Genomic DNA, 16,548 nt, shown 5'->3' with positions numbered 1-16,548 from the left:
GACTTCATTATGGAAAATTTCAAATATATACAAAAATAGAATACTATAATGAATCACCATGTACCCATCAGCTTTAATTATTTTCAGTACATGGCCAATCTTTCAGTTGTATCAGGGGTGAGTAGACTTTTTCGTAAAGAGCAAGACAGTATATATTTCAACCTTGCTGTCTACATTTGGTCTCTGTCGTATGTACTTTTTTTTGGTCATGCTACAGGGCTTACAGAGTCTTAGTTTTCCTCTCAAGGGACAGAACCTGTGCCCTCAGCAGTAAAAGAGTGGGAGTCCTAACCAAAGGACCACCAGAGAATTCCCACTTATTCATTTTTTTAAATAATCCTTTGAAAGGGTAAAAATCATTCTTAATTTGGCAATTAAAAAGAATGAAGTACTGGTCAGTCTGCAACACAGATAAATCTTGAAACACTATTCTAAATGGAAAAAAGTGAAAAAATACCACATATTATATGATTCAACTTATATGAAATGTCCAGAATAGGCTAATTTTTTATAGACTGAAAGATTTGTGGTTGCCAAGGATTGAGGAGCCCTGGGGAGAAGAGGAAATGACTGCTTAAAGGCTGTGAGGTTTCTTTTGGGTGTGATGAAAATGTTCTAAAATTGCATAGTGGTGATAGTTGCCAAATTTTGTGAGCATGATAAAAACCGTTGAATTATACACTTTAAATGGGCAAACTATATGATATGTGTGTTTTTCTTAAATACATAAAAATTTTTAAACTTGTATGCTGTAACAAAAATAAGCTTGTAAGCCTTTGGCCTCCAGACCATCTGATCTATATTTCTACCTTTCTTCACCTCATCCTCAAATTATTTTGAAGCAAATCCCAGACATTATGTCATTTCAAAATCAAGCATTTCAGTATCCCTAAAAGATAAAGTATCCCTGAAAACCACAGTCACAGAAAACTAACCAATCTGATCACATGGACCACAGCCTTGTCTAACTCAATGAAACTATGAGCCATGCCATGTAGGGCCACCCAAGAAGGACAGGTCATAGTGGAGAGTTCTGACAAAACGTGGTCCACTGAAGAAGGGAATGGCAAACCACTTCAGTATTCTTGTCTTGAGAACCCCATGAACAGTATGAAGAGGCGAAAAGATAGGACACTGAAAGATGGACTCCCCAGGTCAGTAGGTGCCCAATATAATACTGGAGATCCGTGGAAATTACTCCAGAAAGAATGAAGAGATGTAGCCAAAGCAACACCACCACCCAGTTGTGGATGTGACTGGTGATGGAAGTAAAGTCTGATGCTGTAAAGAGCAATATTGCATAGGAACCTAGAATGCTAGGTCCATGAATCAAGGCCAATTGGAAGTGGTCAAACAGGAGATGGAAAGAGTGAAAATCGACGTTTTAGGAATGAGAAAACTAAAATGGACTGGAATGAGTGAATTTAACTCAGATAACCATTATACCTACTACTGTGGACAAGAATCTCTTAGAAGAAATGGAGTAGCCATCATAGTCAACCTAAGAGTCCGAAATGAGTACTTGGATGCAGTCTCAAAAACAAGAGAATTATCTCTGTTCATTTCCAAGACAAACCATTTAGTATCACAGGAATCCACGTCTATGTCCCAACCAGTAATGCTGAAGAAGATGAAGCTGAACAGTTCAATGAAGACCTACAAGACCTTCTAGAACTAACACCCCAGAAAAATGTCCTTTTCATTATAGGGATCTGGAATGCAAGAGTAGGAAGTCAAGAAACGCCTGGAATAACAAGCAGATTTGGCCTTGGAGTACAGATTGAGCAGGGCAAAGGCTAATAACAGTTTTGCCAAGAGAACGCACTGGTCATAGCAAACACCCTCTTCCAACAACACAAGAGAAGACTCTACCCATGGACATCACCAGATGGTCAATACTGAAATCAGATTGATTATATTCTTTGCAGCCAAAGATGAAGAAGCTCCATACAGTCAGCAAAAACACGACCGGGACCTGACTGTGGCTCAGATCACGAACTCCTGATTGCCAAATTCAGACGTAAAATGAAGAAAGGAGGGGAAACCACTAGACCATTCAGGTATGACCCTTACAATTATACAGTGGAAGTGACAAATAGATTCAAGGGATTAGATCTGATAGAGTGCCTGAAGAACTACGGATGGAGATTCGTGACACTATACAGGAGGCAGGGATCAAGACCATCCCCAAGATAAATGCAAAAAGGCAAAATGATTATTTGAGGAGGCCTTACAAATAGCTGTGAAAAGAAGAGAAGTGAAAGGCAAAGGAGAAAAGGAAAGATACACCCATTTGAATGCAGAGTTCCAAAGAACAGCAAGGAGAGAGAAGAAAGCCTTCCTCAGGGATCAATGCAAAGAAATAGAAGAAAACAGTAGAATAGGAAAGACTAGCGATCTCTTCAAGAAAATTAGAGATACCAAGGGAACATTTCATGCAAAGATGGGCACAATAAAGAACAGAAATGGTATGGACCTAACAGAAGCAGAAGATATTAAAAAGAGGTGGCAAGAATACAGAGAAGAGCTATACAAGAAAGATCTTCACGACCCAGATAATGACGATGGTATGATCACTCACCTAGAGCCAGACATTCTGGAGTGCGAAGTCAAGTGGGCCTCAGGAAGCATCACTACGAAGAAAGCTAGTGGAGGTGATGGAATTCCAGTTGAGCTATTTCAAATCCTAAAAGATGATGCTGTGAAAGTGCTGCACTCAATATGCCAGCAAATTTGGAAAACTCAGCAGTGGCCACAGGACTGGAAAAGGTCAGTTTTCATTCCAATCCCAAAGAAAGGCAATGCCAAAGAATGCTCAAACTACCACACAATTGCACTCATCTCACATGCTAGTAAAGTGATGCTCAAAATTCTCCAAGCCAGGCTGCAACAGTACGTGAACTATGAACTTCCAGATGTTCAAGCTGTATTTAGAAAAGACAGAGGAACCAGAGATCAAATTGCCAACATCTGTTGGATCATCAAAAAAGCAAGAGAGTTCCAGAAAAACATCTGCTTTATTGACTATGCCAAAGCCTTTGACTGTGTGGATCACAACAAACTGTGGAAAATTCTGAAAGAGATGGGAATATCAGACCACCTGACCTGCCTCCTGAGAAATCAGTATCCAGGTCAGGAAGCAACAGTTAGAACTGGACATGGAAGAACAGACTGGTTGCAAATCAGGAAAGGAGTACATCAAGGCTGTATATTGCTTATTTAACAATAAGCAATTTAACTTACATGCAGAGTACATCATGAGAAATGCTGGGCTGGATGAAGCACAAGCTGGAATCAGGATTGCTGGGAGAAATATCAATAACCTCAGATATGCAGATGACATCACCCTTATGGCAGAAAGCAAAGAACTAAAGAGCCTCTTGATGAAAGTGAAGGAGGAGAGTTTTAAAAAGTTGGCTTAAAACTCAACGTTCAGAAAACTAAGATCATGGCATCTGGTCCCATCACTTCAGGGCAAATAGATGGAGAAGCAATGGAAACAGTGAGAGAGTTTATTTTTGGGGGCTCCAGAATCACTGCAGATGGTGACTGCAGCAATGAAATTAAAAGATGCTTGTTCCTTGGAAGAAAAGTTATGACCAGCCTATTCAAAAGCAGAGGCATTACTTTGCCAACAAAGGTCCGTCTAGTCATATCTATGATTTTTCCAGTAGTCATGTATGGATGTGAGAATTGGACTATAAAGAAAGCTGAGCACTGAAGAATTGATGCTTTTGAACTGTGGTGTTGGAGAAGACTCTTGAGAGTCCCTTGGACTGCAAGGAGATCCAACCAGTCCATCCTAAAGGAAATCAGTCTTGAATATTCTTTGGAAGGACTGATGCTGAAGCTGAAACTCCAGTACTTTGGCCACCTCATGCGAAGAACTGCCTCACTGGAAAATACCCTGATGCTGGGAAAGATTGAAGATGGGAGGAGAAGGGGACAACAGAGGATGAGATGGTTAGATGGCATCACCAACTCGATGGACAGGAGTTTGAGTAAACTCTGGGAGTTGGTGATAGACAAGGAGGGCTGGGGTGCTATAGTTCATGGGGTTGCAAAGAGCTGGACCCGACTGACTGACTGAACTGAACTGAAAAGGTAAAGGCCTTTAAAAAAAATAGAATAATAACCACAATATCAGTAACATATCTCTAAAAATAATATTTCTTAATAGCATCAAAAATACCCAGTTAGTTTTCAGATTTCCCCAACTGGCTCACACAGTTTTGTTTTGTTTTATTTTACAGTTCTTGGAATCAAGATAGAAACGTCATTTTTTATGTCTGTTTCAATCTATTTCCCTTTTTTCTTTTTTTAATTCTTTCTCTTCTTTCTACAGTTTGTTAAACTGATTTTCATCTTTTTTTTCCCATCTTATAAAGTATTCCATATTCTACATTTTGCTGACTGTATATGTAGTGTTATTTATTATATTCCTCTGACCCCTGCATTTCCTGTAAAATTTTAGTTAACCTAAAGGCTTAATTAGATTCAGACTTGAGTTTTTTATAACACTACTTTATGGATGGGGTTTTCTGTTGACTCATTGGTAAAGAACTCACCTGCCAATGGAAAAGACCCTGGTTCAATCCCTGGATCAGGAAGATCCCTTGGAGAACAAAGTGGCAGCGCACTCCAGTATTGTTGCCTGGAGAATTCCATGGACAGAGAAGCCTGGAGAGCTACAGTCCATGGGGTCTCAAAAGAGTGGAACACAATGTAGCGACTAAAAGTAACAGACTTAATAGATAATGGCATATTCCCTGGGATATAACATCCTAGTTTTTTCGGTTTTTATGATACTAAGGTTGATCAGTGGATTCAGATATTATCAGCCTGATCCACCTGGTTTTCCTACCAGCTTTCACCTAATAATTTTAGCAATGCTTATTTTAGTAGGGTTTGTAAAATGGTGTTATGTTATGTCTAACATTTATTTTTCATTTATTAGCAGTATGCTTCTATAAAGAACTTTCCCTCACCAACTGCTTTGTTATACTGAGGTTCAGTTTGTATAAGAAAGGCAGGATAAGTGCTTGCTGCTTTTTCCTTGTTTACTGATATTGGGGATTATGTGTTCTCTATTCTCCAGTGTATTCTTGTTTTATCTTTACGAGCCTAGATGTAGGCATATTTGATGTGTTTGAATCCAGTGTAGTTGTTCTTCTTGTTGATGCTCAAAATGTCTTTGTGATTATGCTTATTAGCCAGTAGGAGCCTCTTCAAGCTGGCTTCTGAGACCTTTTGACGTGATGCTGTAGTCTGATTGTTCTTTGGCTTTCAGCATTTTCTTAAGCTACTTTAAAAGTAACGTGCTTTTTTAAAGCTTAGAATAATAAAGACTCTCTTGGAAAAGATCACTGTTTTTTATAATCAATGAATTAGCATTCCACTGTAGTCAGTCCAGAAATTTCTTTATTCTAAGTCACTTTCTTATATATAGAGAGGCCACCCTATAATAAAAAATTTTAGGAAACCTAGCTTAACTTGAATTAACTGTTAAATTTGACTTTATCAGTAACATAATGTGGGTTGGAGAATATAGTTGGGTTTAAAAGTAGAATTTTAGTCTAGTTCTATAATTTGATTTCTTTCACTTTCTAAGACTCTTTGTTCCTCTATTTAGAAAAAAATGTTTCTGTTTAATACTTTTGAGCAATGCTTTTCACATTTTTTCTTAATTTTTTAATTAAAAAAAATTATTGTGCTGAGCAGTGCTTTTTTATTACAGGTGCTGGTCGCATAGAGTTATGTTCTGGCTTGTTGGAAGGAGGAACCACACCCAGCATGGGTAAGCATCCATTTTTTTGGATTTCCTCATAGGAGTTCACAGAGCCTAGAGACAATTGATAATCTGTTATTGGGATCTTTTACTCAAGTTACTAACATGTTAACTGTGCCATGAATATTGTATCAGAAATGTTTCTAGTTGCAGATAAACCTGTCAGTTGTAGATGTGATCAAATAGATATTTTTTTCCCTTTAGGTATCAAAAAGTTGAGATTAAATTACTATTAATATTGGTTCATATACCCTGCAGGCTGTCAGGGACCCTGGTTTCCTTGCCTCTTCCATTCTGGCATCCTTGGCATCCTGGCTTTTGTCTTCGTTTCTCCCCTCCTGCTCGTTGTGCTGTTGTCATTTTGCTTTTGCATAAGTTAAAAACTCCACACTTCATTGTTATTATTTTTGTTTAAAGAGTCAGTTATACTATAAAGAGTAAAAAAATAACACAGTCATATTTAGTCATGTGTAGTTACCATTTCTGGTGCTCTTCCTTTGTATAGATCTGGTATTTCCGTCTGGTTTCCTTTTCTTTCTGCCTGAAGTAATTCTTTTAACATTTTTTGTAGTATAAGTGTGCTAGTAATGAATTCTTTCGGCTTTTGTATATCTGAAAACATCTTTCCCCATTTTTTGAAAGATATTTTTGCTGAGTGTAGAATTCTAGGTTGACAGTTTTATTCTTTCAGGACTTTAGAGATGCTTCTCCAGCTGTCTTCTTGCCTATTGTTTCTGACAGGAAATCTGTCATCCAAACCGTTGTTCTTTTCTGTGTGATTTGTCTCTTTTCTCTGATTGCTTTTAAGGTTTTTTTCCTTTATTCTTGGTTTTGAACATTTGATTATGATGTCCCTGAGTGTAGTTTTCTTCATGTTTCTTGAACATGTGCGTTTATACTTTTCATCACACTTGGAAATTTTTCAACATTTAATGTCCTCCACTTCCTTCTTCAAAGACTTCAACTAACTTAAATAAGGCTGCTTAAAGTTGTTCCACAACTACCCTTAAAAAATTTTTTTTTGTTTCATTTTCTATAAATCTTCCTTTGTTTTCAAGTGTACTAATCTTTTCTCTGCAGTGTTTAATTGCTGTTAATCCTAGCTACTATATTTTTCATCTCACATATCATAGTTCTTATCACTAGATATTTGAATTTATTGTTATATCTCTTGTCCCTTTTAAACTTTTTTGAACATATAGAATAAGGTTGCTGCTGCTGCTGCTGCTGCTGCTAAGTCGCATCAGTCGTGTCCGACTCTGTGCGACCCCATAGATGGCAGCCTGTCAGGCTCTACCGTTCCTGGGATTTTCCAGGCAAGAACACTGGAGTGGGTTGCCATTTCCTTCTCCAGTGCATGAAAGTGAAAAGTGAAAGTGAAGTTGCTCAGTTGTGTCCGACTCAGCGACCCCATGGAAAAGGCAATGGCAACCCACTCCAGTACTCTTGCCTGGAAAATTCCATGGATGGAGGAGCCTGGTAGGCTACAATCCATGGGGTCGAGAAGAGTCGGACACGAGTGAGTGACTTCACTTTCACTTTTCACTTTCATGCATTGGAGAAGGAAATGGCAACCCACTCCAGTGTTCTTGCCTGGAGAATCCCAGGGATGGCGGAGCCTGGTGGGCTGCCATCTGTGGGGTCGCACAGAGTCGGACACGACTGATGCGACTTAGCAGCAGCAGCAGCAGCGACCCCATGGACTGCAGCCTACCAGGCTCCTCCATCCATGGGATTTTCCAGGCAAGAGTACTAGAATATAGACTAAGGTTACAATAGCTATTTTAATGCCTTGGCTACTAATTCTAACACATGTATCAGTTTTGATTGGTTTTGTTTGATTGATTTCTTACCTCATGATCCATCTTGTTTTCCTACCTGATATTTTTCATTGTGTGTAAGACATTATGAATTTTACTTTGTTGGCTACTGGATATTTTTGTATTCCTATGAATATTCTTGAGCAGTTAGGTTACTTGGAAACAGTTTGTTCCTTTTGGATAATGTTTTTAAAATTTGTTATGTGGGTCTGGAACAGTGGTCAGTCTAGAGTTCATTATTCCCCACTACTGAAGCAAGACCCTTTCTGCACTCTACCCAGTGCTCCATGAATCTTGAAATTTTCCTGTCTGTCTGGTGGGAGCAGGCATTATTCCTGGCCTGGTATGAACAACAGGCAGTATTGCTTCTGATTTTTTTCAGTGGATCTTTCCCTGGCTTTGTGTAGTTGCCTTGCATGCATACATCAGTTGGTACTCAGTTGAGTATTAGAGATAAGTAGGGAGGGTCTCTCCTGACTTCCCTAAGCTGTGACCTGGAAAAATCTCAAGGTAGTAATCTGGGTAATAGGAGAGCTTACCGCATTTGTTTTCCATCTTTAAGGGATCATTATCCTTTGTTGCAAACCATTGTTTGATATGTTTTGTCTCTTTTTTTTTTAATAAGTGGAAGGGTAAATCCAGTTCCTGTTGCTCTGTCTTGGTCAAAAGCAGAAGTCCCTATATGAATTTTTGACTCCTTTATTTTATTCTGAGATGGATGATAGCATTATTTATTATAAAAGGTTTATGTATGCAATGGCCTTTTAGTGACTCTCCTCACTAAAATAAAAGAGGGCAGTCCCTGGCCATTCTATGAAATACCTAGAACATATCTGTAATTTGAGGGCAGTCTGTTTTTTGCAACAGCAGTCATGCATGATGGACTTGGTGAATGGGCCAAGCCAGCTATAATATGCCCATCACCAGTCATTGCTTGGTGTCCCATACAGAACTGGGGTTCTTGTAGCAAGGAAAAAGAAGTAAATTCATATTAGGTAAACAGTCATGGTGCCTGCCACAGATCTTATACCATTGAGAGTTTCTGAACTAGTCACAAATTGTGTCAGATTTGGTTATTTTTGTTCATGAATTTCCCAGGCAAGAATACTGGAGTGGATTGCCATTTCCTACTCCAGCGGATCTTCCTGACCCAGGGATTGAAGCTTCATCTCCTGTGTCTCCTGCATTGCAGGTGGATTCTTTACCCACTGAGCCAACAGGGAAGCCCTCATTTTTGTTCATAGATCGCCTGTTAGCATCACAAATAAGTGCAACATTGCTCCCTTTTACACATCTCTTATTAAAAAAGGCTTTACTAAATATCTTCATCTAGTAGGAATCATAAACTTTAAAACTATGTAACCATCTGTATAGCAGGTTTTAAATAGAGATGTAATCATTAGGAAGGAGAAACCAGATCTTAGGGAATACATTGGCAGAACATAGAGCCTGGTAGTTGTTACACTTTTAAATGTCACATTCCAGTAAAAGAATTTTTGTTAAGCACAACAAAAAAATTTTTAAAAGCATAACTGAACAGTGCTTTTAAAATGCAGTAACTTCTGTTTTCTAAATTGCTGTTTTTACCCTTGACTTTTTTATTATGTAAATTTCTACTTATAGGTACGTTTTTCTTCTCAGTGTCTCCTTTTTCCTTTAGATCATCTTTCTATGGTTTTTACTCCATCAGCTCTTCTGTTCCTTGTAGAAGTGATAACACCAGAGCAAATGTAAAAGACCAATACAGTAATATTTTATTGACTTCCTTAAGCTTTTAGCTTACATTTGAATTTTAATTAGTCTGTTCCCTTTCTTACAGGTGTCCTTCAAGTAGTGAAGCAGTATGTCCAGATCCCAGTTTTTGTGATGATTCGGCCACGTGGAGGTGATTTTTTATATTCAGATCGTGAAGTTGAGGTGATGAAGGCTGACATTCGTCTTGCCAAGCTTTATGGTGCTGATGGTTTGGTATTTGGGGCATTGACTGAAGATGGACACATTGACAAAGAACTGTGCATGTCCCTTGTGGGTAAGAATTTGTATCAGAGACCAGAAAGCCCCTAAAGATGATTGCATTGAATAGTCCCTATACAGAAAAATGCAATCACAAAACTGGCTTTTCATTCACACCTGCAGGCACTTATATTCACCTGTTTTAAACACTATTATTTAGATGTTTTAGGTAGACAGTATGTGCTACAGAATCCCCCTGACTCAGCTGCAATAGATTGGATTATGCTGCTTGTTCCTATAGGGTTTAAGGGGAATTTACCTTGATCTCTTTAATCACAGCAGCAAAAACTTTAAAAGCTGTTCCAGTTGGTAAGGATGGGGAGACACAGAGAACACAGAGGCAAAGTATTTATATTACTAGGCCAGAGTATTTCTTAAAGATTTTCAGAAGAGTGATAGATGTAGTGCTATCCTTATAGTTGCCAGATTGTGTAATTTTCATTTCAAGGGGTGGATGACAGTTTTTTAAAATATGAAAGTTGGAGATTAATGGAAACACAGGACTATTAAATTTGGAAGACTACCATTTTTTAAATTATTATTATTTTAGCTCACTGTCTTCACTTAGGAAAAGAAAATATAAAAAAGTCCTGTCTAACATGGAGAGTTCTGTAAATAGTAATCAGTGATTATCTCTTCATTCATGTTGTTATGTGATTTTCTTTTTATAGCTCTTTGCCGTCCCCTGCCAGTCACTTTCCACCGAGGTGAGTCATTTCCATTTTAGAAGTTCTGTTGAACGGTGTCAGTTTTCTCATTTCACCAAACGCCACAACCTTTTCATGAAACACAATTCTATACTGTTACCAATTGGTTTTTTTTTATACCTGTCATGGGACTAACAGTTGTAAATTTAGAAATGCACAATTTCTAGAAAACATGAAGCCTTAGTTATGAAAAGTTGTTAAAGGCAGAAGGTGCTGGTGGTGGAATATAATAGAGGGAAAGAGTAAGCATTGCCTGCAAGTGTGTGTACTTGTCACAGAATTCCAAGCAAGAATCTTGAGATTTATTTTTGTTGCATTGCCTCAGGTCATGTGCAGTCTCAAAAAGAATAAATCACTGTGGCCAATGGAGATAAAATGTACTGCTTGACTTAAACCAGATAAGACCATTCTGGAGGTCGGAGTGAGGTCAACTTTCCCAAATTCGTGGGCAGAAAGGGGCTGGATTTCCAGTGAAGAATTGGATAATATTAGGAAGAGGAGAGAAAAAATACGTGCTAGATAGTCAGTGACCAGATGTTCACTATAGTGCGCAAAACTATTTTACATTATTGATAGCTTGTCTACTTGAGAATGATTTCTAAAAAGTGTCTAATAATTTTATGTAAAAATGCTTCCTATCTCTGAATCAGGCAGTTACAGTTCCCATGCATTTTTGCCTAGCATTGGTAAAATGGAGGAACGAGTGCGAATTTTGCCTTTAAGGCACTGCTATTGCACATGAAAAGAAAAAAAATCTTCAGTTTTTTTTTGATTTGATGATATGCATGAGAAATTACTGAATGTCTTTTTGTCCTTTTGAGTAATTGTCCAAAGATTAAGATGAGAGTGGACACCACCATTTACATCCATTTATAGAACTTCGATATGAAACATGTTATCCTTGTTAATTTGTGAAATGAATAACACCAGAAAACTGTTTTCTTGACTTAGTGTTTAGCAATGTTTCTTATAAACTAGCAATAACTAAAAAATGTTAGATTGCATAAAAGTCAAAACTTTGAAGCTAGCCAAAAACAAAAAGTTTTAAAATATGAAATCATTTAAATAAGTAAATATTTATCTGAAAAATATATAGTTTAAAATTTGATATAAGTAATTCAAAATAAACCCACCTTATAGAATATATTTTTCTTTTCTTAAACTAAGAAAATCATTTTAGAGTTCTGTTCTTTTCCTCCTTCAATAAATTGAAAATACTTCCATATTTTTTAATTGTTATATTGTCCTGGATTCCACATTTTTCTCACTTGTGTATTTAATACAGTAAGTCTCCTACATATGAACCTTCAAGTTGTGAACTTTCAAAGATGGGAACATGCATTTTGCATGTCTAATCATGTACGTTAATTCACATGTCTAGCTTCACCTGTGTGCACCCTCTATAGGTGATTATGCCTTTGTGTACTTTACTGTACAGTACTGTATAGAATACAGTAGTACAGTATCTTTATTTCAAGCCCAGGAAGCCTGGAAGTACGTGTAAAGGCAGCAGTGATAGGTATTATAAACCTGTTACAGTACAGTTCAATATAGCTGATTATGTTAGTTGGATACTGAGACTAACTTTGTTGGATATAGGAACAAATTGGACTTACTTACACTCTTGGAATGGAACTCATTCATATGTAGGGGCTTACTATAATATGATAGTATAATCACTGTGAGAAGGTACTGCCACCAAAAAACTAAAATCCTCTGTAGTAGATTTAGGTGCCTACATAAATTAAAGGGCGAAAGGAAGGGGTTTATCACCTAATCCACCATAGATCAGTATTTAGTATCATGTAGCAGCACAGAGGGAGAAGGCAATGGCACCCTCTTCCAGTCCTCTTGCCTGGAAAATCCCACGGACGGAGGAGTCTGGTAGGCTGCAGTCCATGGGGTTGCTAAGAGTCGGGCACGACAGAGTGACTTAGCAGCAGCAGCAGCACAGAGAGTCAAAGCAGAAGTCGTTTTGTTTGGGGTTTCTAGTGCCAGTTTCCTTAATGAAGAGGAGAGAAGTCTCTTAGAAAATAGGATGGAATTGAAACTTGATAGAGTCTGTCGTAAACAACTATCTTTATACTATGAATCTTGAAAACATGGGGTAAAACGGATTAGAATAAAATATTAGTCAATAAAGAGAATATGAACCAAGGCCTTTTCTAGAACTGATGAGTGTAAAGTTTTCATTCTGCTTGTGCAGTTTGTTTGAGCCCTTAGAACAGACTTTCCCAAATGTGAGTCACTTGTCTGTCACATTTACAATTTGACCATATCCAAGGGCTACTTGTGCAAATTTACTTTTAAAATCTTAAGTAAATTTATTTTAAAGAGAAACTAATGAAAAAAATGGAAGCTTTTCACTTCTAATCTGCATTTAAGTAAATGCATCTGTTCATATGTATTCCATCTAAAATGATCCTGCAGGGACTTCACTGGTGGTCCAGTGGCTAAAAGTCCACGCTCCCGATGCAGGGGACCTGGGTTCTATCCCTGGTCAGGGAACTAGATCCAATATACTGCAGCTAAGACCCAGCGCAGCCAAATAAGTAAATTAAACAAATATTTTTTAAAATAAAATGATCCTGGTACCACTAGTGGCACTGACTATGGTGTACTGGTAAACTGTTTCTCAGGAAAAAAAGAGCCTTGATTTATAACATTTGTTGACTTCTGTGGTTTAAATACTTCCACCTTGATTGATTTCAAGCTGGTAATGGGTTAATAATCATGCTTGCAAAATTCATGAATATTTAGCAATTGACTCTTGTAAGCCAGGACAAGCTAGGTCTAGCATACCACTGTGGGTGTACTACATTTTGGAAAGCACTGTATTAGAGAGATCTGTTCAAAATTCAAGTCAGTTTTATTTATTTCAGCCTTTGACATGGTTCATGATCCAGTGGCAGCTCTAGAGACCCTCTTAACTTTGGGATTTGAACGAGTATTAACCAGTGGATGTGACAGTTCAGCCCTAGAAGGACTACCCCTAATAAAGCGACTCATAGATCAGGTACACATGATTTCTTTCCTTTCTTCCTAAGAGTCTGTTGTGGTTACTTCTGATATTCTGTTGTTCAGAGAGGTTGTGAAACTACATATTAACTAACTTTGTGGGGTACTCTGTAGCAAGCAGGCAGTAACATATAACTTTTATTTCTTTCACATAGCATTTTTAGTAACCAAGGCTCTTAACATCAAATTATAGACAGTGATTAAACAGCTGATCTACTTTGGATAACTGCAGAAAATTTTACCTTTTTTCTGCCATCATCATTACATAGCTTGATGCATAGCTTCTTACCGTCGATCTGTGTATACTCAGGGGTTCCTGCATGAAATTTGACAAAATTATCATTTGGAGGTGAATTCTAAAACTAAAACTAGGACTTCCTTGGTAGTCCAGTGGTTAAGACTCCACACTAATACTGCAGGGAGCATGGGTTCCATCCCTGGTCAGGGAACTAAGATCCTCTGTGCCACAGAGTGCAGCCAAAAAGAAAAATTCTAAAACTATTCTTCTCTCATCCTTCCCCAACTATCAAGATAGGAAATATGTTTATCTCTTATGTGATTTCCTCTTGTGAGTTCACATCATTTGTAGAATAGTTAGAAGATGGCTTTGTAATTATATTAATAGTATGTCTGTTTTCTCACACCAGTCCAGAGATATCTAAATGAGTGAACATGGACTTGAGATGAGAATGTTCTGGATTTGAGAGAGGTTTGACGTTTGCTGTTTAATGTTGAGTAGATTACTAGCACTTAAGCCACTGTTGCCTCGTGTGAAATTGAGATAATTTTAATATCTTCTTTATAGGGTTGCTCTTCGGATTTATAGAGATAAGGTAGAATTGCTGCTGCTAAGTCGCTTCAGTCGTGTCCGACTCTGTGTGACCCCATAGACGGCAGCCCATGAGGCTCCCCCATCCCTGAGATTCTCCAGGCAAGAACACTGGAGTGGGTTGCCATTGCCTTCTCCAATGCAGGAAAGTGAAAAGTGAAAGCGAAGTCGCTGGGTCTTGTCCAACTATTGGTAGAGTTAAAACATAATATGAAAGATAAGAAATGCTCTTGGTAAGAGCCTTGGTTTCCATGGTGGCTCAGTTGGTAGAGTCTGTCTGCAGTGTAAGAGACCCAGATTCGATCCCTGGGTGGGGACGATTCTTTGGAGAAGGAAATGGCAACCAACTCCAGTATTCTTGCCTGGATAATTCCATGGACAGAGAAGCCTGGTGGGCTACAGTCTATGTGGTCACAAAGAGTCAGACATGACTCAGTGACTAACACTTTCACTTTTACTTTCAAGAAATAATGTGAAAGATAAGAAATGCTTTTGGTAAGAGCCTTAGCAGAGTGCTTGATTTATGATACATGCTAGTGTTTGTAATTATTATTTGTGGTGGTTGTTCAGTTGCGAAGTCACGTCCAACTCTTTGTGATCCCAGGGACAGCAGTACACCAGGCTCCCCTGTCCTTCACTATCTCCTGGAGTTTGCTCAAATTCATGTCCATTGAATCGGTAATTCTGTCTAACTATCTCGTCTTCTGACCCCTTCTCCTTTTGTCTTTTCCCAGTATCAGGGTCTTTTCCAGTGAGTTGGCTCTTCGCATCAGGTAGCCAAAATATTGGAAATTCCCAGCTTTCAGTGAATATTCAGAGTTGATTTCCTTTAGTACTGACTTCCTTGTAGTCCAAGGGACTATTATTGTTACTGCTATTATTAATAATATTTAGTCTTTTTGTGTAGACATCTGCTAATGTTTACTTTTCTATAGTCATGAAAATAATTTTCAGAAATTTCACATGAGAATTAGATTAACTTTTCTAATCAGCTTACTGGCTTTAGAAATATTTATTTCTATTTATTATTTATTAAGTGTATATTAAGGTGCAAGGGGTCTTCCCAGGTGGCACTAGTGGTAAAGAACCTGCTTGCCAATGCTGGAGACAAGAGATGAGGGTTTGGTTTGATCTTCCTGGCTTGGGAAGATCCTCTGGAGGAGGGCATGGCAGTCCACTCCAGTATTCTTGCCTGGAGAATCCTCTGGACAGAAGGGCCTGGCAGATTACAGTCCATAGGGTCGCAAAGAGTTGGACATGACTGAAGCAACTTAGCACACATGCAAGGTACAAGGCATTTGCAGCCAACTCATTGGAAAAGACTCTGATGCTGGGAAAGATTGAAGGCAAAAGGAGAAAGGGACCATAGAGGATAGATAGATAGCTTCACCAACTCAATGGACATGAATCTGAGCAAACTCTGGGAGTTAGTGGTAGACAGAGGAGCCTGGCCTGCTGCAGTCCAAGGGGTCGAAAACACTCAGACCCAACTTATGAACTGAACAGCAGGGCGTTTGTACTATGCTGGTGACCAGGGGGCATGTGTGTGTGTGTAGTCACTAGCCTTGCAAACTAGTGCACAACAGGCACTTCCAATAGAGTGCTATATTTAAAAAAAAGTACTGTAGGAGCACATTGAAGAGGAATTAACCCCAGATTTGAGGGGTTGGGATTCACAGCAGTTAGCTTCCCAGAAGAAAAGACATCCACACTGTAGTGTCTTTTTTTATGGAACATGCTGGATCTATGTTGCTTCAAAGACTGCTCTAGATGATGTGAAGAAAGGGAGCTATTCTCTTGTTCCTGTGCTCGGGCTTCTCACTGCAGTGGCATTTCTTGTTATGGAACACAGGCTCTAGGTGCTTGGGCTTCAGTGGTTGCAGCCCCTGGGCTCCATTGAGCATAGGCTCTATATTTGTGGCACATGGACTTAGTTGCTCTGCAGCATATGGGATCTTCCCAGATCAGGGATCGAACCCATGTCTCCTGCATTGACTGGATTCTGTACCACTGAGCCACCAGGAAGGCCCCACACTGCAATGCCTTACTCATTTAAAGGATGATTAGTAGCCATCAGTCTAAACTGGAATGGAGAGAGGGAAAGTCAGGGGGATGCTCCTTGTAGACAAAATAGTATATGCAAAGGCCTGGAAACAAAAGTGAGCATAACTTATTAAGATATTAAAGAATGACTATAAAATTGAATGTGAAGAGAAGAATACTGTCCAGAGCCTTTTAAACTATTTAAGAGTTTGCATTTTATCCTTGGTTCACTGGGGAAGCCTGAAGGGTTTTGAAATAGAAGAACTGATGAATCAGGTTTCCATTTTTTAATGGTTACTCAGTATGGAATAGAGAATAATTGTCATAGTC

The 16,548-nt window shown here is 38.5% G+C and overlaps 1 protein-coding gene across 3 annotated transcripts in view; it reads left to right on the top strand.

The window, feature by feature from the left end:
• CUTC (cutC copper transporter) overlaps positions 1-16,548 on the top strand; it is a 33,112-nt gene that overhangs the window by 4,594 nt on the left and 11,970 nt on the right. For 2 of the 3 annotated variants that reach the window (XM_027528846.1, XM_027528847.1), the window contains 4 exons: positions 5,738-5,797; positions 9,428-9,637; positions 10,293-10,328; positions 13,211-13,344. In XM_027528846.1, coding sequence (XP_027384647.1) covers positions 5,738-5,797; positions 9,428-9,637; positions 10,293-10,328; positions 13,211-13,344 — 440 coding nt within the window. The remainder of the gene's footprint in view (positions 1-5,737; positions 5,798-9,427; positions 9,638-10,292; positions 10,329-13,210; positions 13,345-16,548) is intronic. The other variant, XM_027528848.1, reaches the window with a different exon arrangement.

The sequence above is a fragment of the Bos indicus x Bos taurus genome, chromosome 26 (genome assembly GCF_003369695.1).
Source record: "Bos indicus x Bos taurus breed Angus x Brahman F1 hybrid chromosome 26, Bos_hybrid_MaternalHap_v2.0, whole genome shotgun sequence".
Taxonomy (NCBI): Eukaryota; Metazoa; Chordata; class Mammalia; order Artiodactyla; family Bovidae; genus Bos; species Bos indicus x Bos taurus.
The sequence above is the reverse complement of the archived record's forward strand: the minus strand, read 5'-3'. Positions and strand labels throughout refer to the sequence as shown.